This window comes from Enhydra lutris, unplaced genomic scaffold, assembly GCF_002288905.1.
Source record: "Enhydra lutris kenyoni isolate GAN:26980312 unplaced genomic scaffold, ASM228890v2 scaffoldscaffold15, whole genome shotgun sequence".
In the NCBI taxonomy this organism is placed as follows: domain Eukaryota; kingdom Metazoa; phylum Chordata; class Mammalia; order Carnivora; family Mustelidae; genus Enhydra; species Enhydra lutris.
In genome coordinates this window covers 51,701,945-51,729,133 of record NW_019154099.1, presented here as the reverse complement: position 1 = coordinate 51,729,133, position 27,189 = coordinate 51,701,945, and the positions used below count along the sequence as shown (strand labels likewise).

The 27,189-nt window shown below is 42.0% G+C and overlaps 1 protein-coding gene across 1 annotated transcript in view; it reads right to left on the bottom strand.

Moving 5' to 3' along the window:
* Positions 1-27,189, bottom strand: part of LOC111147109 (UBA domain containing 2) — a 199,025-nt gene that overhangs the window by 62,304 nt on the left and 109,532 nt on the right. The window contains exons 6-7 of the mRNA XM_022503007.1: positions 23,936-23,983; positions 3,253-3,495 (exon numbers count right to left, since the gene is read on the bottom strand). Coding sequence (XP_022358715.1) covers positions 3,253-3,495; positions 23,936-23,983 — 291 coding nt within the window. The remainder of the gene's footprint in view (positions 1-3,252; positions 3,496-23,935; positions 23,984-27,189) is intronic.

Below are 27,189 nucleotides of genomic sequence, written 5' to 3'. Positions count from 1 at the left end.
GCAAGACAGGCTATGCTGGGCCCTTTTCACTCTGGAAGGGACAGTGTTATGTACCGAAAGCTGCCCACCCCAAATTCACAGGTTGAAGTTCCTAACCCCCCCTGTGACCAGAGCTGGGGACAGGGCCTTTCAGGAGGTAATTAAGGTTAAATGAGATCATAAGGGTGGGACCTAAATCCAACAGGACTGCTGTCCTCCTAAGACAAGACACCAAGACATGCGCACTCTGGGAAGGGGCCGTGTGAGGCCGGAGTGGGAAAGGTGGTCATCGGCAGGCCCGGGAGAGTCCTCTCCAAAACCGACCCTGCCTGCACGCTGATCTTGGACTTCTAGCCCCCACAACAGGAAGGAAAGAATGTTCTGCTGGTCAGACCTGGTGCTGTGGTATTCTGCTATGGCAGCCTGAGTGGACGCTAACGAAGGCAGCGACGCGGCGTCACCGGAGCGGACACGCACTCTGGTTCTAGTTCCGCTGCCTCTTCTGTCAGCCAGAGCCCCCACCTGGGGGTTACAGAAGCTTGCTCCACCCACCAGGCTTCCAGCTAACGTCGTGTCACATCGCAAGGTCGCTTATAAGGGGCGCATGGGCGGCACGGACCCCCTCACACATCGCACGGCTCCCCAGTCTGGAGGGGGAGCTCTGCAAGGACAGCTCTGGGGGTTCCAGCACGCGGTACAAACCCTACATCAACAACCACCATCCAGGCGCTGCGTGCCCAGCAGGGAGAACCTGCTGGGTTCTGGGAAGGTTCTGGGAAGGTTCTGGGAAGAAGACGGAGGAGGGGCAGTGGCCCTAAGTACACTCTCAACCAGTGACCTGCTTGGGAATCTGGGCTTCCTGTCCCTGAAACTAGATTCCATGGGCTCAGCGAGCTCGCCTCCCAGGAGGGTAACACTTCCACTGGGGACAAGATAAGGCCATTACATGTGAAGTGACAGCTGCTGCCCAGTCATTTTGGGCTCTCGTGCCGAGAGCAGCAGGCCAGGAAAGAAGTCATTTTCATGGCAGGATTAAGTAATTGTAATCCTCCAGAAAAGGCACAACTAGGGGGACAAAAGTAGGAGGGAAAAACATGTGTGGCATGAGGGTGTCTCCTAGGATGCCCATGCCCTGGTTTTTACAGTAAAAGGACAAGGGCAGCAGACGCAGCCTGAGAGAGGCAAGGCGACCGGGGACTGAGACTTCACGGGGATGACGCTCTGTGTCACTTCACCAAGACTGTCTTCCTGCCAATGGTCAAATGGAAAGCAGAAGAGGGACGGGGTGGCCAGGGTGGCCTGGAGAGTATCTTCCCCAGAAGGAGATGAAGTGTGTCCTAATCTTCCTCTTGAAGGTTTCTCCTGGGGTAAGAGCATCACTGGAGTCCTGCAGGAGCTGCTCCAAGAACTTCTGTCAACCAGGAAGATGCCAGCAGCACAAGGGGTGGGTGCTTTGGCCCACCGCCTGGATCCCCTGCCTCCCCAGGACAGAAGTGCTCCACTTTCCTGCCGAGGGGGACTGCTGGCAGCGGAAAGCTCTCCAGGGACACCCCCTGCGGACAGCATGCAACACAGGACAGCCAGTCAGCCCCAGACCTGCAGTTTGCACCCAGTGACCGGCTGGTGGAGGTTTCAAGTGTCAGCTCTTTGGCCAATTCCAGTGCAATTTGGAAGGGCTCTCCATGGCTCTCTGTGAGGCTGGCTCAGACCCTCTTCGTAATTCTTGGTTAGTCTCCCCGTGTCCTTCACCACCACTCCCCCCAAAAGATGCGGATTCCGACAGTGTTCCCTAAGAAACTTGTTGCATGAAGATGTCCCTGGGGATGCGAAGCTAAGCAATACGACCTCTCTGGTTTGCTCACAAGCATGGGCTCCACGAGCTATCTGATGGGGAGTCCTAGGTATTCCGGAAGTACCTCAGTCAATGTATTTCCCCCAGATCTGCTCTTTTGGTATTGGAGAAATGGTGCTGTCATCAATCCATCCCACTATCTAAGCCAGAAACCTCAGAATCATACCCTGTCTCTTTCTCTCCCTTACAGCTCTGCCCATTCTGCCTGGAAAATATTTATACTCACCATGACTTCAGTTTTTGGACCTGGTCTTTCTGAGTTCTCATACTCTTCATTCTTCCTTCTCTCTCCTTGTAGGATCCAGCTCCCCCTCTTGCTACACACAAGGCTCCTTCCATGGCTTATGTTCATCTTGGATATAATTCTCTTAAAGGACTCACTTAGCACCTACTCAACCCTCTGAAGCTGACTCCATGATCTACACCTCCAGCTCTGAGGTGAGAGGTCTGTCCTCCACACTTAAATACATCATAGGTGTCTTTGTTGTATGTTCCAGAGTCATCTCAAGGTCAAATATCTCTGTAGGGAACAACCTGGGTTTTCTTTTTCACCTATAGGCTCAGCCCATTAATAAGGGTATATAAACTCTAGGACCCCTATCTCCAATGGGACACCTGGGATGCCACACTTGATCTCACTTTTCCAGACCACCGTGAGGCCTGCAGACCTAGTTCTCACAACCCGGTGAAGGCAGGAAGGAAACAGGGAGATGGCGTGAGAGAACAGTATCCTCTCTCATACCCCAGAGGGTAAAGGAGATGGACATAGAGATAAAGAGCTTGGTGTGCTGGATGGCAGAGTGCCAGAGCAAGATCAGTAGGAGGGTCGGGCTGATATACAGTAACCCTTGAAAGACAGGGGTACCATTAGAGTGTTTGCATACAGCAGTTTTTGTAGATAAATGTGCAGTATTTCCTGATACTGATGATGAAGTTAAGAAAACACAGCCTTTGATTCACTGGTTATTCCCCTGAAACTTTCTCATTTTCATAGTCTCTTCCTTTCAACCAAGGAAAATTGAGAAGCTTCACATCTGCCCTTCACTGCAGCGCATATGATAACCAGCATTTTTAACAGGAACACACTGTGGCTTTTACAAGATTATAAGGACAGATAAATATCATGTCTTATTAACTAAGTTGGAGTTTCTCTAAGAAATTATGTTTATCTAATAGAAGTGGAATAAGAATGCCCAGTTTGACCAGTCCTTTCAGCTGCAAATTTTTTGTTTTACTTAAAAAAACAAAAAAACCCAAAGCGCTAAGAAAACCACTAACAGAGACCTACGTCCTATGTGGAAACGTCACGTTCTCCAGGCTGCCATGCACAGGAGTGACGCGTCCTCTTGGCTGCACGGGAAGCCGCAGAGGTGAAGTGTGCCGAGCACTTGGGCCTTTCCAATCTGTCTGCCACTGCTTACCTGCTGTCTCTGTCGTCTCACTTGTGCAAACTGAGAAAGCGTCAGCTGCCGGTCAAGCCGCTCCATCCTCTGCTGTCTCTGGATGTCGACGGTGGCCCCCATCCCAATCCGGGCTTCGGTGGCAGGTTCTGGAGATGAGAAGATGGGCTCCAGCGTCCAAGAAAAGAACTTTGCCATCCATATGGGAATGCAGAGCGCCTGGTGGAGCCGGAATACTTTGCTGTGGTAGCAGAGGCCCGATGCCTGAAAGGAGGAGGTCCAATGGGATGGTTTCACCATAACCGTGTTCGAGAACATACTAACACAGAAATCAGGAAGACCACAAAATACTTCCCAGGCTGTGCTCCTTCATTCTAGCAGTGCTGGGTGGTAAACAACACTCCTATCAGGTGCATAGCAGTAAGCAGGACAAGTAAACAAGAACTTAATTTACTCACTAAACAAATCTGTTTTTATAAAGCTAGAAGAGACAGCGAAATCCTACCACTTTACACTCAAAGAACTGGCCAAGTATTTAAAAAACAATGTTTTCTTTAACAAAAAAAGCCATACAAGATCTGATTACTGAAACACTTTCACACTGTACTACCTCTGTGGTTACTCTTACTGGCAGATGGCCCTCAGAGAGATACTGGCAGAAAACAACTTTAAGGGATGTCTGAGTGGCTCAGAGGATTGAGCGTCTGCCTTTGGCTCAGGTCATGATCCCAGGGTCCTGGGATCGAGTCCTACATTGGGCTCCCTGCTTCTCCCTCTCCCTGTCAATCCCCCTGCTTGTGCTCTCTCTTTTTCTTGCTGACAAATAAATAAAATCTTAAAAAAAAAAAACAACAAAAACCTTTAATGGCCAATGATGCAATCCAGACATATAATAAATTTATCAGAAAATAAAGACAGTTTACAATTTACATAGTGTTCTGATACATTTTTCAAGTACTGATTTTTCTAGTTTTAAAATCCTTGCCAATAGTAATTCACAATTCTATTTACAAACAAGCCTATTTTTTTTTTCATCTTTAAGGTAATGTATATGGTATGAGACATCTAAAGACTGGTTTTCTAGGTTAAAATGAGTTTGGCTATTCTTTTGTAAAAAAAATCTTTACTTTTGTGAATCTGATTCTTAGGATAAATTATTCATAGCAAATTAGAACATATTTGACAATGTGCTAATAGGAGAAAAGTACACTTTAATGCTTTAATAAAATTTAAATCAATTAATGAGGCAAGACTTTGTTGAGCACTGTTCGAGGCACTCGGTGGACAGTGGAGGACAAGATCGACAAGGCCCTGTTCTTGTACAGGTAACAGCGGTCCGAATGGCGAATACAGAGTGAGGCAGCAAACACATAAAACAATTCCAGATAAGTTCTGTGAAGGAAACAAAATAAAGTGGCCTGGAGCAAGGACCGTCTGTAGGTCAGTGCCAGGGAAGCTTTGGAGGAAGTGACGTTTGAGCAAAGCTCTTCAGGATAATGGGGTGCCAGTGATCTGAAGACGTGGGAAGAACATCTCAGGCAGGGCAAACAGAAACGCGACGCAGCAGTGGGCCCGGAGCATCTAGGAGAGATCCGGGCGGGGACCTGGACCTCCAGGGAAAGTTCAGCAGAGGTAAGCATCTGGGGGTCTGCGGCACTGACAGCAGTTCAAGCCATGGGAATAGGTAAGAGCAAGGGTGCGGGACAAACAACAGAAGGGAGAACTTCGGACTCAACCCAGCAATATTCTGTGCGTGGATGGGGTAGAAGCCAGTGGAGCCATCTGGCAGCCCACCAGGGGACAGGTGGAAAAGGCTTAGCATGGGCAAAGCACAGAGAACATCTCAGGCTGGGGACAGCCACTATGTACCACACAGCTCCGTGGTCAACCAGGCCAGGGAGTAAAATGACCCCCGGATCTGGCAAAAACGGAAGCCTTTGATGATCTTATAAGTACAGTTTCGGTGCTGTGGTAGGATCGAGACACAGACTGGTACAGAGAGAAGAGTGAGGCAGAGGAGTTTTGGTTTCAAATAATTTCTATGTCACTTCTCTCAAAACCGGTACAGAAGAACAAAGAAAATGAAAATAGAAACAAATTCCACATTCAATGAAACTAGAAAGCATCTGTAATCCTGAACCACACTAACAAAATGGGAAATACTGAGTATTTAGAAATCACTTGGCGCAGGGGAAGAAAGAGAAATCCAAGTGCTGGCAAGGTCCCTGAGGGCTCAGACAGGCTCAGCGATTAGAGGCACCAGGAATGCAGAAGGCTGGAGCAATGTGAGGGCCTGTCTCCAGAGGAAGCAACCCCAATTCCTGCCCAACCCAGCGTTGCCCATACCCACCCTCTCTCCTCCAGGGAGAAGGTAGAACTTCTGCAGGGCGTGAACCAAGGAGGTTCCTGAAGTGGGCAGAGCCGGCTCTGAGGGGAGGCCCGGGGCTCTGTCCCCAAGATTCCGCCCAGACAAAGGTCTCACAGAGTGAGGTCTCATACGACTTCCAGAAGAAAACAACGGAGGGAGTACGGACAGAGCAGAACTCTACTTCAAGAGATAATAGTTAAGATTTCTCCAGAATTAATAAAAAATATAAATCCCAGATCGATAATGCAAGAGTCCCAAGAAGGATAACAAAATGGAATTTATATCTAGATGCACTGTTGTGAAACAAAGAAGCCCTTAAAAGTTACCAGAGATAAAAGAGACTGCCTAGAAAGGAAAAAGCATTAACTATCTGCAGAACAGCAAACTGTGAAAAAGAAAATTTTGAAACTATAAAAAAAGAGGCACACTAAAGAAAATCCTAGTAATAAATAAAGGCATCACATCCATGAATGGGAAGATGTAAAACTATTAATATACAAATTTCCACCAAATCAAGATACAAAGTCAATGTAATTCAAAATAAAAGCTTAACAGCTTTTTGTTGTTGTCGGAACTTAAATGCCACCTCTAAAATGTACTGCATTTGGAATATTTAAAGTTTAAGTTTTAAAAACATAATGTTAGGAGAAAGCCACCAGACAAAAAATATATTATATGATTCCATTTTTGTAAGTGGATCGATCTGAACGATCTATCTCCAGTGGGAAAACCATAGAGCGAAGCATGAGGGTGACCAACTGTCCATCCTGCGAGACCCGGGAGGGAGGGGGCGCTCCGAGGCTGGAAGCACTCTGCCCTGTGTGGCGTTTTATGGGTGTGTCCACTTTCCAGTGTTTGGTTTCATGACATTTCTAGTTTACAAACACCTGGGTGTGTTATATATATACAATAAAAAGACTTAAAAAAAAAACTAAAGGGGGCGCCTGGGTGGCTCAGTGGGTTGGGCCGCTGCCTTCGGCTCGGGTCATGATCTCAGGGTCCTGGGATAGAGCCCCACGTCGGGCTCTCTGCTCGGCAGGGAGCCTGCTTCCTCCTCGCTCTCTGCCTGCCGCTCTGCCTGCTTGTGATCTCTCTCTGTCAAATAAATAAATAAAATCCTTAAAAAAAAAAAGGATCCATAATGGCCAATGTAATGATATTAAGGCTTATCAGATTTCAGGATATGATATAAAGTTTGAGTAATTAAAACAGTGTAGTTTCTATGTAGAGCTACTCAAAGCGACCTAAAGACCAAGCGCATAGAAAGAGGCTGCGGGGGACAAGGGCACGTGGTAAGTCAGAGGGAGCTCTACATAAGGCTGCAGAACAGACCCACCTTCCCATCATGTGTAAACTCCCAACGGATTAAGGAAATAACTCACCGAACTTTAAATCTTTCTGCACAAAATACAGAAGGCACATCTTTTTGACACTGGGATGGGAAGGATTTTTTTTTTTTAAGATTTTATTTATTTATTTGATAGAGAGAGAGATCATAAGCAGGCAGAGAGGCAGGCAGAGAGAAAGGGGGCAGCAGGCTCCCCGCTGAACAGAGTGCCCCATGCGGGACTCAATCCCAAGACCCTGAGATCATGACCTGAGCTGAAGGCAGAGGCCTAATCCATTGAGCCACCCAGGCGCTCCAGGATTTTTAAACAAGGACCAGAAAGTACAAACTATAAAAGAAAATATACATTTACTTACTTTACAATTTAAAATCTACAAGTATGCCACAAATTACCCTAAGTGAAGTCAAAGGACAAGTAAGAGCTTAGAGAAGGTCCTTAGAATCCTTGCAGGCAACAAAGGCAATGTTCAAATACATAAGGAAACTATACATTTATCAGAGCGAGACAATCAACCCAACTTAAGAAGCAGGTGAAAAGAAGAGGAAATTCAAAAGGCCAACAAACACACGAAAAGATTTTTATACTCACTTGTTTTTAGGGAAATGCAATGTTAAATATAGGAATAGGAAAAAAAAGGGAAAATCTGCGATCCAGTTTGGGTGAGGACGAGAACAGAGAACCCTCCCAGTGCTGAGGGAAAAGTCCAAGTGTAAAGTGGTCAGAGCTCCGCGGAGAGCCATCCAGCCATCCGACAACGCCCGTGCAGGGCTGAAGCCCAGCCTTCCGGAATCTTCAACTGCAGAGCTGACTGTAACAGCTAGGAAACGGAAACAAAGTGTCCCCAGACAGGAATGGCTGAGGGCTGGCTCATTCATCCAAGGCAACACTAAGCTGCAGTTCAAATAAATTCGGTGTACATGTGTTACGGTATTTTTAAATTTATCATATACCAAGGCCATCTTTTTACAAGATTCACAAACACAAGACAATAGTATATACTATTTATGGGCACAAACTTATGTAGTAAGTACAGAACCACGGAGCTTTTTTTTCCCCCTACAGCAGGATGAAGGAAACAGAAGGTGCTGGGGGTAGCAATATCTGTGTGTTTGTGCGTGTGTGTGTGTATAATTTTTTTTAAACAAAGAAAGAGGGAGTAATTATGGCAAAAACATATAACAGATTGGAAGCAAGGAAGCAAGGAATTGGAAATTCCTTTTCTGAAGATCTGAGTAGGAAGGAAAACAGAAAATTGTACTGCTTTTGCTTAAGACAGCAGAATGTTGTTATACACATAACCAACTGATGAAAAACAACTGATTAAAACAGAACTGCGAGATCTGAATTAAGTATAAAAATTAAAATTTTTGGTCTTTAATTTCAAAGCCTCAACCATGATTGTGAATTTGTCCACTTCTCCCTTTAGTTCCCTTTTAACTTCTTTTTTTTTTTTTTTTAAAGATTTTATTATTTATTTGTCAGAGAGAGAGGGAGAGAGAGCGAGCACAGGCAGACAGAAAGGCAGGCAGAGGCAGAGGGAGAAGCAGGCTCCCCGCTGAGCAAGGAGCCCGATGTGGGACTCGATCCCAGGATGCTAGGATCATGCCCTGAGCCGAAGGCAGCTGCCCAACCAACTGAGCCACCCAGGCGTCCCTCCCTTTTAACTTCTTGTACGCGGTCAAAAACTGTTAGTAGGCATGCATATACTTATAACTGACCCTTTTATCATAACAAAGTATCCCTCTTTGTTTTAGGATTACTCATATAGAAATCTATTTTGTCTGATATTAATGTGGCCATGTCAGCTTTCTGTTTCCTTGATGTATTTCTTTATCTTTTGACTTTCAACTTTGTGTGTCTGCGTTTAAAGTGTGTCTTATAGATTGCATACAGCAGTTTCTGGCTTTTAATTCCAGATTTGTTTTTTGTTTGTTTTTTTGTTTTGTTTGTTTAGCTCTTCAGACTTAATGCGCTTACTTTGGTATAGGTGGATTTTGCTATTTGGTTTCTATTGGTCTCATTTTTTTTTTTTTGGTGGTGTTGTTCTTTGTTCCTCCTTTCCTATTTTCTTTTGCGTTAAGCCAATAGTTTTAGTATTTCAATTTATTTATTGGGTTTTGTTTTGTTTCTAGCAATACCTCACAGAATATTTTTCTTGTGTTTGCTCTAGGGATTACAATATCTATCTTTAACTCCTACATATGCTTAGAGTTAATATTGAATTATTTCAAGTAAAATATAGGAAACTTGCAAGAATATAGTCGCACTTAACCACCACTGCAAACCAATGCTACTTTATATATTATACCTATATACTTATAAACCTAGCACTTTGGTGTTATTTTTGTTTTACATAATCATATGCCTTTTAAAGAAATGAGGAAAATATAATGAAAATGCATAGTTGTTGCCTCTACTTAGCGAGTTCATAGGTTCTTTCAAGAATTGACGAAAGCTAAAGATTTTCAGTCTCCTGCCACGTTTACCACTGCCCCCCACCATCATGTATACACTCACCAAAATCATGTATTCAGTGAACAATTAGGATAATTTATAACTCTGGTATAAACGAATATATTACTGCAAATTCTGGCAGGGGTAAAATAGGGCTTTTATGCTCATCCTCTTGAATGTCATCCCAGGGGTTTGCCTCCTATTTGAATGTGTGCTTTGGACAAGGAAGAACTGTGGCTGGTTTCATCTGGTTTGGCTTCTGCATCTACAACAGCATCTGGCACACAGTAAGAGCTCAGTATGTGTTTCCTGGGAAAATGGAAAATCAATAAATGTTCTAAAAAAATACATTATTTTAGATTCTTTCAAGGGAAACTGGGAAGTTGCCAACAGACACATTTTTGGTGCTAAGTTTATACTTTCCCATATGACACAAAGGTAGAGTTCACCTGTGTATGCCTCTGGTGCACCAGCATGACCTCAAGTTGTTAACTAATTAAAGTGCTCTTCATAAATGTTAGGTACTCATAATGGATTAAAATATGAAGAGCTTAAACAGTTTAGTTTCCTATAAATATTTGATAATCATCACCTTATCCTATGACAAGATGGGATAACAATGACTGCATTAAATTCTCCCTGAATTATACACCTCATTACTACCATGAGTTTTGAGAGAGTATTACTTATTATTATGCTACCTTAATTTACACATTACTTTTAACTTTAATTTTCATTATCTCAGAAACCTTTCATGTACTGGGACTTCTGAATGAGAGTTTTCTCGAAATCCCCAGTTTGTGAAAAAACAGGCTTTAAAAATAAACCATATGTTCAGATTTGCATGTCAAGAGGCCTGGGGAAACACTAAGGGAGGGGTTTCTTGTGGCCTTCAGAGCAGGAAGCCCAAGGTCAAGCTGATAGGCCAATGACAGGGGACAAAGCAGCAGCAGTGGTCTTGGGAAGGCCAGGTACGAGATCCAGGATGACCAGATACACATGCCACTGTGTGTGGGAAGGCCAGCTAGAGCCAGAATGAGAGCATTCAAGCAGCAGGAATCAGGAACCCTGGTCCAGGAAAGGAAACCCAGAGATCAAGAGAGCAGAGAGTACTCTAGGCCACCTGCAGTGGCAAGCCCACCCCAAAGAGCCAGGCCACAGCCCTGGGTAAGTGCTAGGAGCTCCCCCTAAGCCAAAGAAGCTGTTAGCTCATAAATGTGAGAATGTAAAACAACAGGAAATTGTTTCTTTAGGCCATTAACAAACATGGATGTCAATTACACACTTATTATGATTTTTCAGATTATTAGTCCTTTTAGAAAGGGAATCAAGAAATAACACTCATAGGGCAAATAAAGAATTTAACTGGCTATGTAGAAAAGAGGCGAAACCCTCTTGCTTACAGAGAGTAAACCTCAAGCGTCCTCTGGTTCTGCTTAGTAAAACCATGTAAGCACAGCAAGGTTCACATCTTCAGGAAGATGAGAAACCATGACCGGGCAATGACACCCAGGTGTTTGACGATCTCCTTCTGTAGGCAAGTGTGGCTGAACAAAACCCCCACGGCACACTGCACTGCCGGGGTCCTGGCAACCATGGTCTCGACATCCCGAAACCTATCACCTGACAGGACAGCAGGGTAAACACAAAGGAGCTTCTCTCCTGGGGACAAAGTGCGGCCTCTGCAAGATGGGAATGAGCCGAGGGAGCAAACATCCCTTCGCACCCAGACCCCATTAGACAGACTCCATTTGTACTCAAGTCCTGACGAAACCAGACTGAGGCTTTTCATCCAACTTTTATTCTTCCAATACATACTTGCTTAACATTTATTATGTGCCAGGCTGTGTTGTAAACGCTGGGATACAGCAGGGAGCAAAACAAAGAAAACTGTTGCTCTAAACGGACCTTACATTTACATATTCCTTTTCTTCACTAAAAATGCTAAAGAAAGAAAGAAGAGATTTTGGAATTATTTTTCTTTTTTCACCCAGAGAATATGTATGCAAATTAGAGATGCCTAAAGTTATTTCTGCCATTGGTGATTAATTACAAAATGATTATTCTTCCCATAACAGACAGAATCATGTGGCTTTAGCACTCATCAAAAGAGTCTTACAATCTTGTTCTTTGTCAAGTACAAAAATGATTCAGATGAACTTCCTATAGCTCTCATCTTTTACTATCATCTCGAAGTATCTAATTAAAGCACTGGATATCTTGATTCTTGGGAGGTTACACTGGAATAAGGACGAATTAATTAGACTGATCACAGACTATTTGTTAGGAGGCTGCTCTAAATTCTTCCTTTTGGAAAATCATGTATCAGGATTATCAGGTTAAATGTTCAAAGCAGAAAACCGCAAATAACAATGGCTTAAGTACAACAGAAGTTTATTCTCCCTCATGTTATAAAAGCTCTAACCATCTTAGCTGCATTCCAGGCAGCAAAGGGAAGAAAATGCAGAAGGACAGAAGGACAAAAAGGCTACTTTAAGGAGGCTTCCCAGAAGTCCCACCAATATGTGGGTTTACAGCTCACTGGACAGGATGCCAGGATTTAGTGTGATGGCTATACCCAGATGCAAAGGAAGTGTGATCTTCCAGCTGGAGGTACTCCTGCCCCAAATAAGATGAAACTTCTGCTACTAAGGAAAAGATACATGAGGAGACAGCTAGAGTCTTTAGCACATGGAAAAAGCATCAATCAGGTCTGTAAATCTAAACACTTTTTAGTGTTCTTTTTAACGAGGAGACCATCCTCCTTTAAAATGATACTCATTTTCATAAACTGAGTCAAGAAACCAAAATTAAAAGGAAAACAGGCTTATGTTGAAACTAGTTTCTTACATTGGTATAAAAATAATAAACTACAAATGAATATGAAAATGTAGAATGATTAATGCATTTATAGACTCAAAGGTGAAAAACTCAGTGCTTTCTAAGGCTAGAACAAGACAAGGATATCCACTTGTATTTAACACTGTATTTAGAGGTCTTAGCTAGTGCCATAAGGAAAAAATAGGCACAGAATAAAAGAGTAAAACATATAAACAAAACATATTCCCTGAGAACATGATCATGCATGTAGAAAACCCTAAGAAATCCACAAAAGAAGCTACCAAGAATTATAAACAAAGATAGCAAAATTGCAGGACACAGTAACAAGATACATAAAATTAACTGCGTTTCTATATACCAGCAACAAACAATTGGGATAAAAATTATAAAAACAACTCCATTTAAAATACTATCAAAACCCACAAATATTGAGGAATATATTTAATAAAAGAAATGCAAGGCCTATACACTGAAAATTTAAAACCTATTAAGGGGAATTAAAGATTTGCTAAATAAATGTGAAAATATACCATGTTCATGGATTGGAAGACTCAATATTATTAAAATGCTTATATTAGTTCTCTATTACTGAATAACAAACTACTCAAAACTCAGTGGCTTAAAACAATAAGCACTAGTTATATACACAGTTTACAGAAAAGGTCAGAAATTTGAGGGCAGCTTCACTGGGTGGCTGTGGTTCAAGGTCTCTCATCAGGCTGTAGTCAAGATGTCAGCCTACTTTCACTCTTCTGAAGTTTGGGGTCACACACCATCATTTCTGCCATAGTGAAATGCTATGTATAGCCTACACTCCAGGAAGGGAAATTAAACTCCCATTTCCTGAATTATAAAAGGATTTGTGGGCATATTTTAAAAAGTCATCACAATGGAAATTCTTCCCAATTGGTCTATAGTTTCAATGCAATCCCAAATAAAATCTTAACTGTTTATAAGCTGATTTAAAAATGCATATGGAAAATCAATGTGCCAAAAATAGTTAAGCCTGTTTTTTTTTTTAAGTATTTTATTTATTTATTTGACAGAGAGAGATCACAAGTAGGCAGAGAGGCAGACAGAGAGAGAGAGAGAGAGAGGAGAAAGCAGGCTCCCTGCCAAGCAGAGAGCCCGATGCGGGACTCGATCCCAGGACCCTGAGATCATGACCTGAGCCGAAGGCAGAGGCTTATTAACCCACTGAGCCACCCAGGCGCCCCATGCCTGTTTTTTTTTTGTTTTTTTTTTTAAAGATTTTGTTTATTTATTTGACAGAGATCACAAGTAGGCAGAGAGGCAGACAGAGAGAGAGGAAGGGAAGCAGGCTCCCCGCTGAGCAGGGAGCCGATGCGGGGCTCGATCCCAGAACCCTGGGACCATGACCTGAGCCGAAGGCAGAGGATTAACCCACTGAGCCACCCAGGTGCCCCAGTTAAGCCTGTTTTGAAAAAAAAAAAAAAAAAAATGCTGTAAAACTTACATTACCTGATTTCAACTTAACATAAAGCAAAAGTACTCAAGATAGTGATATTTGCATAAGGACAGACATATAAATCACTGGGATATAATCTTTTTTTTTTTTAAAGATTTTTATTTATTTATTTGATAGAGATCACAATTAGGCAGAGAGGCAGGCAGAGAGAGGAGGAAGCAGGCTCCCCGCTGAGCAAAGAGCCCGATGCGGGGCTCGATCCCAGGACCCTGGGATCATGACCTTAGCTGAAAGCAGAGGCTTTAACCCACTGAGCCACCCAGGCGCCCAAATCACTGGGATATAAAAGAAAGTCACAAAATAGACTCACACTAGTCAGATGATTTTCAACAAAGGTGCTAAGGTACGAAAGGAGCAATGAATCTCTTCAACAAATGATGACAGAATGATGTTAGGTATCTACCTGTATGAACGAAAATAAATCTCAACCCTTACCTCCTAAGAATTATTCAGATGGGATCTAAGACTTAAATGTAACAGCATAAGCTATTACATTCCAGAAGAAAATAGGCAATAAAATCTTTGTGGCATTGGATTAGCAAAGATTTCTTAAATAAGACGTCAAAAGCAGGAACTATTTTAAATATTGAAAACTGAATTAATCAAGATTAAAAACTTTTGTTCACTGGAAGACATAGTTAATAAAAGAAGGAGGCAAGCCACAGACTGAGCTAAAATTTTTAAAAAATACATCCAACAAAGGGCTTATGTCCAGAATATAAAAAGAATTCTTCTACCTCAATTATAAGACAATGAAAATGTAAAATATCTGAACAAATACTTCACAAAGGAAGCTATACAAATGGCCAGCTGGTACAAGAAAAGATGTTCGAACCACCAGGCATTACAGAAATGCAAATTAAAGCCACAAGGTATCATTACGTGCCAACTAGAATGACTAAGGTTAAAACAACTGACAAGGCCAAGTGTAAGGAAGGATGTGGACCAAGGGGAACTCACGTATTGGTGGTGGAAATGGAAAATGGTACAGCCATTTGGTAGAATCATACTGTACTACTTTATAATGTTAAACATACATATCACCCAGCAATTCTCCTCCTAGGTATTCACTAGAGAAAAGTAGAAACGTATGGCCACTATGATTACTGTTGAATTTTACTGTCTATAAATAACACTGTACTAAATAAAAGGAAAAAAATTTTCCTAAGAAAGTGAACATGATCTAGAAAGATCTAGACATCTCTAGATACAGAAATCTTTTCTATTTTATAAAAGTGGTGGGATAACTGGGGCGCCTGGGTGGCTCAGTGGGTTAAAGCCTCTGCCTTCGGCTCAGGTCATGATCCCAGGGTCCTGGGATCGAGCCCCACGTCGGGCTCTCTGCTTGGCAGGGAGCCTGCTTCCCTTTCTCTCTCTCTGCCTGCCTCTCTGCCTACTTGTGATCTGTCTGTCAAATAAATAAATAAATAATCTTAAAAAAAAAAAAGTGGTGGGATAACAATCTTCAGCAAAAAAACTTCTAATATCTTGAAAATGTTCCCTGCTAACATGAGAACTTTTTGATAATAAGCTGTGCCACTGTTTATAATTAATAACTTCAAAATCACAGGCATTGATTTACTGAAGTCCTTTCCCAACAGGTTATCATCAAGAGAGAAGAGAGATATCAACACCATCAGTCCCAAAGAGGAAGGAACACTGGATGCTTCTATTTAAAAAAAAAAAAACAAAACCAAAAAAACCCAAAAATAGTTTAGAGAGATAACCAAACTGATTGAAGACCTTCCTTCTCTTGATAGAAAAACAATGTGAAGACCCCGTGGGAAAATGCTCTGTGCTGCAACAGTCATGATAATCTTTCAGTGATCATCTAAAATTTGAAACTATGGGTGTTTTCTTGGTAACCTTGTCCTTATCTTTCTTTCTTTGACCAGCAGCACTACTGAACCAGGTTAACAGATTTTAAATTATCCTTTGAACTTTTTCAAGGCCATTTTTTATCTCATTTTTTGGTACATGGATAATGCCAGAAACACAAGGCAGTGAACTGTTTGTTGAAAGGTGGGGACTGGGCTGCATTTTTAATCCATTCATGGAGGACCAGTGAAATATCTTGTTCCTAGAAGGGCAAGCACAGCCATCTGCTGGATTCTTCACATCAGGAGGTCAGGAGAGGCTGTCAATGGGTTAACGGCTTCTTGGATATTAGCCCACACAATTCATAAGAAAGGCTACAGAAAGTTGAGATGTGTCTTTCGGCACCCCTGGGTACTTTTAAAATCTCTTCATGTCCACGATCTCCCTCCAGAATCCTGCCTACACTGATGATGAACAGGGCTCATCTTAGTGGGGTAGCTGAGGGAAGATCTAAGAATAGCTTTTTATGTGTCTTGTGGTTGAAATAGACATGGATGAGCACCCTGAAAGGTCCCGTGGGAGGCACCGGACCCATGGGCTGGGACGAAAACATGTTCTCAATTGAAAGGCAGGGCTGACTCAGAGAAAGCTTCAGAGTTAGAACTTAAGTAAGTGTAAGATTTCGCTAGGAAAAAAAGAGAACTAACGGTGAAAGAAGGGATATAGTTGGAAGACACTGCATGTGGTTATTCAAATCCACCTCTTAAGAACATAAACACTATGTGTTTATGCTAGAAGACCTGCATTTGAATGGTCTTCGTTACTTATTAGCTTGTTCTTAGCAAATTACTTAAATTCTCTGTGCCTTAGTTTCATCTATAAAATGGGGATATTAGTCCCTACTTCATCAGGCTTTTGTAAGTGCTACTTAAGATCATATGTATAAAGGGCTTAGAAAAGAGCTGTACTTGTCTTCCTCCAGGCTATTCTGCGGTAACAAATGATCCTAACTTTCAGCAGCTTACAGCAAACGCTGACTTCTCACTCATATTACGTGGTGGCCGCAGCCACGCTCCATGTGTCTCCTTCATTCTGAGGTCTGGGCTGAAGGAGCAGCTTCTATCTGGCATGTGCTTTTCTCAGAGCAAAGGTAACAGAGGAAAGGTGGGATGGGGCAGCAGCTCCTAGAACTTCTGCCTGAGAAGCATTCATCGCTTCTGCTCATGTTTTAGTGGCTACCGTAAGTCACAGAGTAAAGCCTGATGACAACAGATCAGGCAGAAGCCCTACAGGGTGGTCCCCAATAGAGAGAGGCAGCAAATACTCTGCACAAACAAAAATATTTGAACAGGTAACAGCATCTACTGCAAGTGCATGGTACATAGTGCCACGTGTTTGTTGAAGAAAGATAAGTGACGGGACAATGGCACAGAATCCCGAGACAGGACAAGATGTTCAGAAAGAGTCAAACTCAGTCGATGTCTCTGAAGTATATGGTACAAAGGGGTTAGATTGGTATATGAAGAGGCCAAATTTTGAAAGGCTCTGAAAAGAGGCTGGGTGGGGAGGCACCTGGGTGGCTCAGTCCGTTAAGTGTCTGCCTGCGGCATTCAGGGATTGAGCCCCATGTCAGGCTCCCTGTTCAGTAGGAGTCTGCTTCTCCCTCTGCCTCTGCCCTTCCCCCCGCTTGTTTCTCTCTCTCTCACTCTCACAAATAAATAAATACAATCTTGGAAAAAAGGCAAAAAGGCTAGGTTTTTACTTATAGGTAAAAGATGAAGGGCAGCAATAAAATTTTACACCTGCATCTTTAAGGCACATCTCTGACAGCTTTATCAAGACACTGGCAGGGCGCCTGGGTGGCTCAGTGGGTTAAAGCCTCTGCCTTCAGCTCAGGTCATGATCCCAGGGTCCTGGGATCAAGCTCCGCACGGGCTCTCTGCTCAGCGGGGAGCCTGCTTCTCCCTCTCTCTCTGTCTACTTGTGATCTCTGCCTGTCAAATAAATAAATAAAATATTAAAAAAAAAAAAGAGGGGCGCTTGGGTGGCTCAGTGGGTTAAAGCCTCTGCTTTCGGCTCAGGTCATGATCCCAGGGTCCTGGGATCGAGCCCCGCATCGGGCTCTCTGCTCAGTGGGGAGCCTGCTTCCTCCTCTCTCTCTCTGCCTGCTTCTCTGCCTACTTGTGATCTCTGTCAAATAAATAATAAAATCTTAAAAAAAAAAAAAAGATACTGGCAATAATGACTTCATTTTTTCTGCATGGAACATGTAAAAATCAGTCTACTGGTCACTTCTTCCCTGTGGATACTGTCTAACAGGACATTTGTACTGTCAGCCCTGGACTGAGTTACAGCTGTCGTGCCACGGCAGAGAATAGGTATCTTTCCATAGGTACTGGCTACCTGTGGTCGAGATGGGAACAGAGAGAGGGCGAGAAGGAAAGGGGGCTGAGAGAGAAGAAGCAAAGGGATCTATATGAGAGAGAAAGTATGTGTGTGTGATGTGTGATGGGCCAATCAGCACTCCGTTGGGTGTCAGAATGATTGATGCCAAGTTGACTTTCACCAAGAAGGTGAAAGCATCCTCCACATGAGGAGGTTTCCTGGGAATCACTGTTGTCTTCTCACTACTGCAAGTGGCCTTCCACAAGCCCAGCCAACCTCACAGCTCCAACCAGCCTGGACTTCCTTCTACGACATCTGTCATTTCAATCAACTAATCTTAGTTCCTCAAGTTCAGCTGAAAACTTCGGGCATCAGATGAGTTATCTGACCCACTCTACTGCACCGTTCTTTGGTCAATCCAGAGAATAAATATAAGGGAAGAAAGAGAAAGGAAGAGGAAGCATAGAGAGAAGAAAAAGACATGAAAAGCAGAGGAAGGATGAGGACCCAACCCACCATTCTCACGTACCAAGGAGCAGTCTGCGCTCTAACACCTGCTCACAGAAGTCCGGATTTCCACAGATTATGCCAGTTCCACAGGCCTTCCCCTTAATGTTACATCATGACTTGGAAAGCCAACCAGCATAAGGTTCTGTCTGATGCTTTTTCTTTTACAGTTACCATAAGATGGTTACCGTAAGTTTTTTTCCTTAAAACTACTGTGGATGGGGGGCGCCTGGGTGGCTCAGTGGGTTAAAGCCTCTGCCTTCAGCTCAGGTCATGGTCCCAGGGTCCTGGGATCAAGCCCCGCATTGGGCTCTCTGCTCCATGGGGAGCCTGCTTCCTCCTCTCTCTCTCTGCCTGCCTCTCTGCCTACTTGTGATCTCTGTCAAATAAATAAATAAAAATCTTAAAAAAAAAAAAACTACTGTGGATGGAAGAGGAAAAAGCAATCACAGCCCACAAATGAGGCATCTGGACTCCTACAAGACTGCTCACTCTTCCCTTCCTCTTTTTTTATGATTTACAAACCCTAATAAAACTTCTATAATCTCCCACCGTCGTGAAGTTTTTTGTTTGAAAAGCTTTAAAGATCCCCACTGCCTACAGAAAAAAATATAAACTCAAACCATAATGAGAGTCCAAAATAATCTGGTGTCAATCTATGTTTCTGATCTTGTTATTGGGTAGGACAGATTTTTTTTTCATATTAAGGTTGCTTGATCATGAGATAATCAAAGTCTGATATACGGTACAGAACAGGGAATGAATGCAGGAAACGGGTAGGCTGTGAAGGGGGGTTCAAAGGGAGAAAGCAGCCTGGAGTTTGACAAGTGCAGGCCTGCTAACTTGCCCCCAAGCAGCTTAAAAGAAGGCCGACTGAAGACAAATATATGAATTGTAAAGAGAAAACTGGCAAAAGCAGGATTTTTCTGTTTTAATCATTCCACAATCAACTCAGGCCCAAGACTTCAACTTTCGAGAATTAGGGTACATCCCAGCGGTAATGATTCACTACTGTGATTCATAAAATGGCAGAAAATGAAGAAGTGCAAGGATATGTTCAGCCCGAGGGCTCTCTGCGGAACCACAACAAGAACTTAAATGAAGTTCAGTAAGCAAGCAACATATTCTTTACGGAAAAGAAGTATTAATGCGTAACAAGACGAGAGAACTTGTGACTATGTGAAGAGTGCCCCCAATTTTCGCAGGTCTCTTACCAAAGACACTGAGAAGAACGGTCAACAATCATGAAAGGACAGCAGAAGCAGGCAGACAGGAACGTTTCCCAAGTTCATGCTTAAATTGAGACATTTCCCTCGGCTGCTGTTGCCAAGCTTTCCAATTACAATTTTGCGATCTTTCCTGGAACCAGTGGTATTTTAAATATTAAATGGTGGTATTAAAAACCAGAATTGCCAAAGGAGGAATGACACAAAACACGTATCGGTGATAGATGGGAATAATCTCAAAGGAATGTTTAAGTAAACTTGAACGCCCTTTACCTTTACTGGAATCTCTCACGGATCACAAAACGGAACTGAAGAGGGACAGCGGTCCTGGGCAGCTAACTGAGCATCGCCCCTGCTAAGCTAAACACCTTCTCCCTCTCACTCCAGGAAAAAAGTTGAGTCCTCATTCTTCCATGACATCACTAAACACAGAAAGTGGGCTCCTACCTAGTAAGTGCTGTCCTGACTATAATCTCTCAACCTCTCTCCTTTCAATCAGTGAGGTATGTTATTATTATTTTTAAAAGAATTTATTTATTTGAGAGAGTGAGAGAGTGTAAGTGGGGGGAGGGGCACGGGGAGCAGAGGGACAAGCAGGATCCTTGCTGAGCAGGGAGCCAGATGCCCAGCTCGATCCCAGCACCCTGGGATCATGACCTGAGCTGAAGGCAGATGCTTCACTGACTGAGCCACCCTGGTGCCCTAATCAGTGATGTATTTTAAAGTTATATATTCAGAAACATTTATAATCATGGAAGAACAAGTGACACAAGGAGAGATTAAAAACTAGCTTAACCAAAATAAATGCACCAATAACTAAATGGAATAAATCCAAAGTTGGCAGCTTTTCAGAAAAGCATGAGTAAAGTTTGTGGTTTCTATGACAGCAGATACACATGACTTATGTTTTACACAAATGTCTTTTTTTTTTTAAAAAGCTCTTTCTCTTAAAAAAAATGTAATTGCCAGATTGAAATAAAATCACTTCCTTAACACACACAGTATGTCAGGAGAACTACTGGTTTCAATGCTGGAAGGTGAAATTTCCTTAGCAAGTTTCCTAACATTCTCCGAGAACTCTGCATACCATCTGTGCACTTCTTTTTGATAATAAGAATTCTTATTTTCTTTTTAGTATTTTATTTAGCATTGGAAAAAAAAAAGGGAAGTCACTTGATATATATAGGGAGAGGAGAAGTCACGTTGAGCAACAGACATCTGGGACAAGTTGTGGCTTTGTGAATCTCAGACTCTGATTCTATATGCGTAAACCAAACATTCACAAATAATTTTAATATCCTCCTTTATAATTATCCTTATCTAAAGTGTACTATATTAAATATTTCATTTAAAAAACATGGTTTTCTGGAAAAAGTCAGAAAGAAAATATTCATTAAATTCAAAATAAGCACCACCATTATTGTATAACATAAAGGAAAACTGGCCATGAGTATCACTGATACTAATCATTGTAAGCAAATATAGTATCATCTAATTATGGTAGAATAATAATGAATAACCAAATTGATAAGAAGATTTATCAGATTTGTGTTCATGGTAGGTCAACACTGGCTGAATTACTCACTGTAAAAGTGAAATTTCAATTGGCTCAGAGGAATTCATTAGTGGGATTATTTAAATGCTAAACTCTGGGAATTATATTCCAAATACTGTGCAATTCTACTTACTCTTCTCAAACAAGAGATTTTTAGGTTAAAAATTTGTGATTGGGGGGGCGCCTGGGTGGCTCAGTTGTTAAGTGTCTGCCTTCGGCTCAGGTCAGGATCACAGAGTCCTGGGATCGAGCCCCGCGTCGGGCTCCCTGCTCAGCGGGAAGCCTGCTTCTCCCTCTCCCACTCCCCTTGCTTGTGTTCTCTCTCTTGCTGTGTCTCTCTCTGTCAAATAAATAAATAAAGTCTTTTAAAAAAAAAATTTGTGATTGGGGTACTTGGGTGGCTCAGTGAGTTGAGCATCTGACTCTTGATTTCTTCTTAGGTTATGATCTCAGGGTTGTGAGATTAGGTTCTCTGTGGGCTCCACGCTGAGCATGGAGCCTGCTTAAGATCTCTCTCCCTCCCTCTGCCCTACCTCCACCCCATCTAAAAAAAAAAAATTGTTACACTTCTAATTCTTAAAAAAAATTTCAGCAATTCCATATATATCACGCAGTGCTCATCACAAGAAACCTGAAACTAATATAACACTGTATGTTAACTATATCGTAATTAAAATAAAAGTTTAATTTTTTAAAAAAAGCAAAAAAAACCCAAGCACCTACCTGTTAAGCATGTGTACTGGACAATAACTGGGACCACGACACACATATTTTAGATTTTAAAAAGACTACAGAGAGATGAAAAAAATGCAACTTCCAACTCTACAGCACTGAATGCCACAAAATGAAACTTTCTAAGGTGATAGCAATTACTTCATTTACAACCAGGAGTCCGAAAACAATAGAGAAATAAAATGAAATGTCTCTCTTTTTTTAAGATTTTATTTATTTGTCAGAGAGAGAGAATGAACACAAGCAGGATAACCATAAGGCAGAGCAAGCAGAGGGAGAAGCAGACTCCCCACTGAGCAGGAAGCCCTGATGCAGGACTCGAACCCAGGACCCTGGGATCATGACCTGAGCCGAAGGCAACCACTTAACCAACTGAGCCACCCAGGCGCTCCTAAAATGAAACGTCTTAAAACAAATGTCACATAATGAATTATTAAAGACGGGTTTGCTCAAATTTTTAAAAAATTTTTATTTATTTGACAGAGAGTGAAAGAGCACAAGCAGGGGGAGCAGCAGAAAGGGAGGGAGAAACAGACTCCCCGCTGAGCAGGGAGACCGAAGTGGGGCTTGATCCCAGGACCGTGAGATCATGACCTGAGCCCAAGGCAGACGCCTAACCATCCAAGTCACCCAGATGCCCCATTTCTCAAATTCTTGAATGCTTTAGGAAAATACCCAAAACGGAGCTCAAAAGACCATTCATTGCCAAGGGAAACAAAATGTATCATGAAAGAAATAGTAGACTGTCATGCTGCTCTCACTATGAAAGCAATGAGCTATCTATTTATTATCTGCAGGCTGGGGAAGTAGCCGTTTATCAAGGTGGTGCCCAAGTGGAAGAAGATTAGGCTGGGGAGAGCCTGGTGAAAGTGCCCTACAGCCTCGGTCTGACCCCCCCACTGTCACCAAGTCACTTTGAGTCTTAGGAACACTAAGTGGCTTGGATGGTTTGAAGAGCACATAATGGAGGACACCTCTGTGGTCCTGAAGGCCAATCAGATATCTGATCAGAATGGGGGCTGGCAGCTTGGGGAATGGACTAAGTTGTACATGAAAGAATGAACACAGAAAAGAAATTATACAGAGCACGTAAAGGAAGGAGAGAAGTGAGCAGGCCCGAACTACCGACACGGGGCCCCAGTCCCTCTCACCAGGAAACAAGAGTAAGTTGTGGTTACTCACTCAGTGTCTGCAGGGGAGGGCACGGTTATTTCCAAATCCTTCCCCTGCGACGTTATACACACCACCATGAATCCCTTCTGCAGTTTTCTTAGTCTTTCCCAAGGAAGAAATTAAAACGATATTCCATACACACGAATTATAAACTTATTTTTATATAAGTTTGGGAGTGCAAATTTAAGTCATAAATGCAAAATAAAGCTCAACTTCATGTCTTAGATTTCTTTTTAAATATCTCATACACTCATTAGAGGTTAACACAAATGCTTAATAAAATAATATAGTGTAATTTAAAAGAGCAGCATGGGGGATGGGTGGGAGGAAGACATTCTAGCGCACCGGTGAGGCTGCCGCCCAGCCCATCTGCTCAGCCCCCCTGCCCTCCCTGGCCACACACCCGACAATTCTCCTGCCACTTCCAGGCCCCTTGACTTTCCATTTCGTCTTATTTTCCCCCTTGCACGATAGTGTCTCTTTACAAAACAAGGAGAATATCTCTCGTTATTTTTAGTAAGTCCAACTTCATTTTTTGGGTTTTTTTTTCCTACTATGAGTTCGACTATTAAGGTGATTTTTAAAAACACTAACAAGAAACTCAGCTACAACTTTCACCAAAATTACCTTGAAAATGGAGACAAACTGGCCCCTTTGCATTAATAAGGGAGCAGCACGAGACAGAACTGACATAGTTAAATGAAATTTGGAGACAACTGAATGTGACCCAAATCCAAACATGACTTTTTTCCTAAAAAGTTGCTTCAGAAAAGTGAGAGCAGTAGGGGGAGGGGAAATCACACTTACAAGTCCACTTATGGCTACAATCCAGATGTAGGAACCAGAGGTGAAAAGCTATAAAAGAAAAAAAAAAGGCAACTAAAAATGAAATTCAACCGCCAGTCACAGCATATTTTTGCTTTATAGAACTACAGTGATAACCACTGACATATGAATCATGTATCTCTTAATATAAACAAGAAAATTAATAAATATCAATTTTCTCGCCCAAAAGAAAATAATACATTATTTTTTTCTTCTTTTAACCAAGCTCTCAGCCTTCCCATAGCCAAAAATAGATTGGCTGAATCTGGTCCACTCCCATGCAAAGAAAAATAAGTGAAATTCAAGCAGATTCTTCTTTACAAATGGACATTAATTGACTTAGAGTAAAATAGCACATACAAAGAAATTATCACAAAATATGCAGTCAAGCGTCCCATGCTTGGTGTTGAGTCATGACAAGTAATGTAGTTTACATCATTCTCTCATGTTAATTTCTCATCCCTGCAACCCTAAAGTGAGCCAAGCAGACTTCTGCACGGAGGCAGGGCCATGCCCAGTGGTGCTCTGCTGACGCTCTCATTCTAGCTAATTCAGAGAGGTTCACCAACTGTTACTTAGCAAACTAAATAATGGTATCAAAGTTAATTAATGCAGAAGTAATTAGATTAGGTTTCATAAAATCTCTCGCTTTGTTTTCTAAATCATTTACACATGAGAGTTGTGCTTGGGGTAAAGAAAAAAAAAATCGTAAGACATTCAAAGTGTTCCTGAAAGAAAAAGATCTGGAGCCTACTGTTTGCTCATATTTAGATCTTTAGTCGGGAGTATAAGGACTTCTGCTCCTAGAGAAAGAAGCAGGCCCAGAGGTTAACTGCAGATACTGCACTAGACGAAAACCTCGAAGTTCTGCACATTTATCAAGGATATGTATAAAAAGAACCATGAAAAGAAGGCAGATACAAAGGCAAGAGATGACAAAGCACGAGAAGAAAGAGGCTGACAAATTTTGTTCTTAGTGCTACCTCACGTAGAAAGGAGCACTGGCTGCAAATACAAATTTAATCCTTGATCTAAAATTTAATCATTTTTAAAGAAAAGGTGGTGTATAGATATATAATGGAATATTACTCAGCTGTCAAAAATGAAATCTATTATTATTATTATTATTAACATATAATATATTATTTGTTTCTGGGGAACAGGTCTGTGATTCACCAGTCTTACACAATTCACAGTGCTCCCAGTAGCACATACCCTCCCCAGTGTCCATCACCCAGCCACACCATCCCTCCCATCTCCCTCCCCTCCAGCAATCCTCAGTTTGTTTCCTGAAATTAAGAGTCTCTTATAGCTTGTCTCCATCTCTGGTTTCCACTTGTTTCATTTTTTCCTCTCTTCCCCTGTGATCCTCTGCCTTGTTTCTCAAATTCTACATATGAGTGAGATCATAACTGTCCTTCTCTCATTGACTTATTTCACTCAGCATAATACCCTCTAGTTCCATCCATGTTGTTGCAAATGACAAAATTTCATTTTGTTGATGGCTGTGTAATACTCCATTGTATAGTATATACCTCACCTTCTTTATCCATTTATCTGTTGATGGACATCTGGGCTCTTTCCATAGTTTGGCTATTGTGGACATTGCTGCTATAAACATTCGGGTGCACGTGCCCCTTCGGATCACTACATTTGTATCTTTGGGGTAAGTACCCAGTAGTGTAATTGCTGGGTCATAGGGTAGCTCTATTTTCAGCTTTCTGAGGAACCTCTAGAGTTTTCCAGAGTGGCTGCATCAGCTTGCATTCCCACCAACAGTGTAGGAGGGTTCCCCTTTCTCTGCATCTTCGCCAGCATCTGTCATTTCCTGACTTGTTAATTTTAGCCATTCTGACTGGTGTGAGGTGATATCTCATTGTGGTTTTGATTTGTATTTCCCTGATGCTAAGTGATGTGGAGTACTTTTTCATGTGTCTGTTGGTCATGTGGATGTCTTCTTTGCAGAAATATCTGTTCATATCTTCTGCCCATTTCTTGATTGGATTATTTGTTCCTTGGGTGTTCAGTTTGATAAATTCTCTATAGATTTTTAGATACTAGCCCTTTATCTGATATGTCATTTGCAAAAAAAAATGAAATCTTGCTATCCGCAATGACATGAATGGAACTAGAGGGTATTATACTAAGCAAAATAAATCAAATCATGGAAAGACAATTATATGATTTCATTCATATGTGGAATTTAAGAAACAAAACAGAGGAACATAAAGGAAAGGAGGGAAAAAAAAAACAAGACATAATTGGAGAGGAAGACAAACCATAAAAGACTATTAACCACAGGCAACAAACTGAGGGCTGCTGGAGAGGAGGGGGGTGGGGGGATGGCATAACTGGGTGATGGGCATTAAGGAGGGTACGTGATGTAATGAATACTGGGTGTTATATACAACTGATGAATCACTGAACTCTACCTTTAAAACTAATAATACGCTCTATGTTAATTTAATTTAAATTTTAAAAAATCAACCCTTTTACCTAACATGGATGCTTGCTGAGTATATACGACTCTGAAAATAACAAGGATGAGAATAATGTGGACAAACAGTTTTCTGTAGCCTTATTCTAAAAGTATAAGGAATAATAAAATAGCTAACACTTTCTTTTTGTTGTTTTGTTTCATTTTTGTTTTCAGCTAACACTTCCATGACACTTACTATGTGCCAAGCAGTGATCTTAACGCTTTTCATATATTGAACAGAATCCTCCTAAACCCCCTACAAAGTAAGTTCTATTATGAACTCTATTTTAATCATGCAAACTGAGGTTAAGCGATTTGCTCAAGATCAGAGAGCTGGTGGGTGATGGCGCTGGGACTGTACCCATGCGGTCAGCCTCTGCAGCCCAGTGCTCGTGACCTCCATGTTTCCTACACAAGCAGGAAGAGCACATCATTAATTTCATCCATAAAAAGTTATTTCCATTGGACTCTTAAGTCCCTCATCTTATTGCATGTTTGGCCCCAATTGTGTCTGCTCGTGTTTTTAACAGTGTGTATGTCTTTTTCTCATTGCCGGGTTCCTTGAGGTCAGGTGCTACAACTCATTTCATGCTCCACAGCCCCTGGTTTCTCAAGCCATTAGATATCTTCCCAAACATTTCTGTTCTTCTGATAATAATTAAAATCACTCAATCATTCACTCATTCCCTCCTTCATTCATCCAATGTCCCTGGCATCAAAAAGCTGTTATGTAGGAGAAAGAAAGGCACAGGAACAT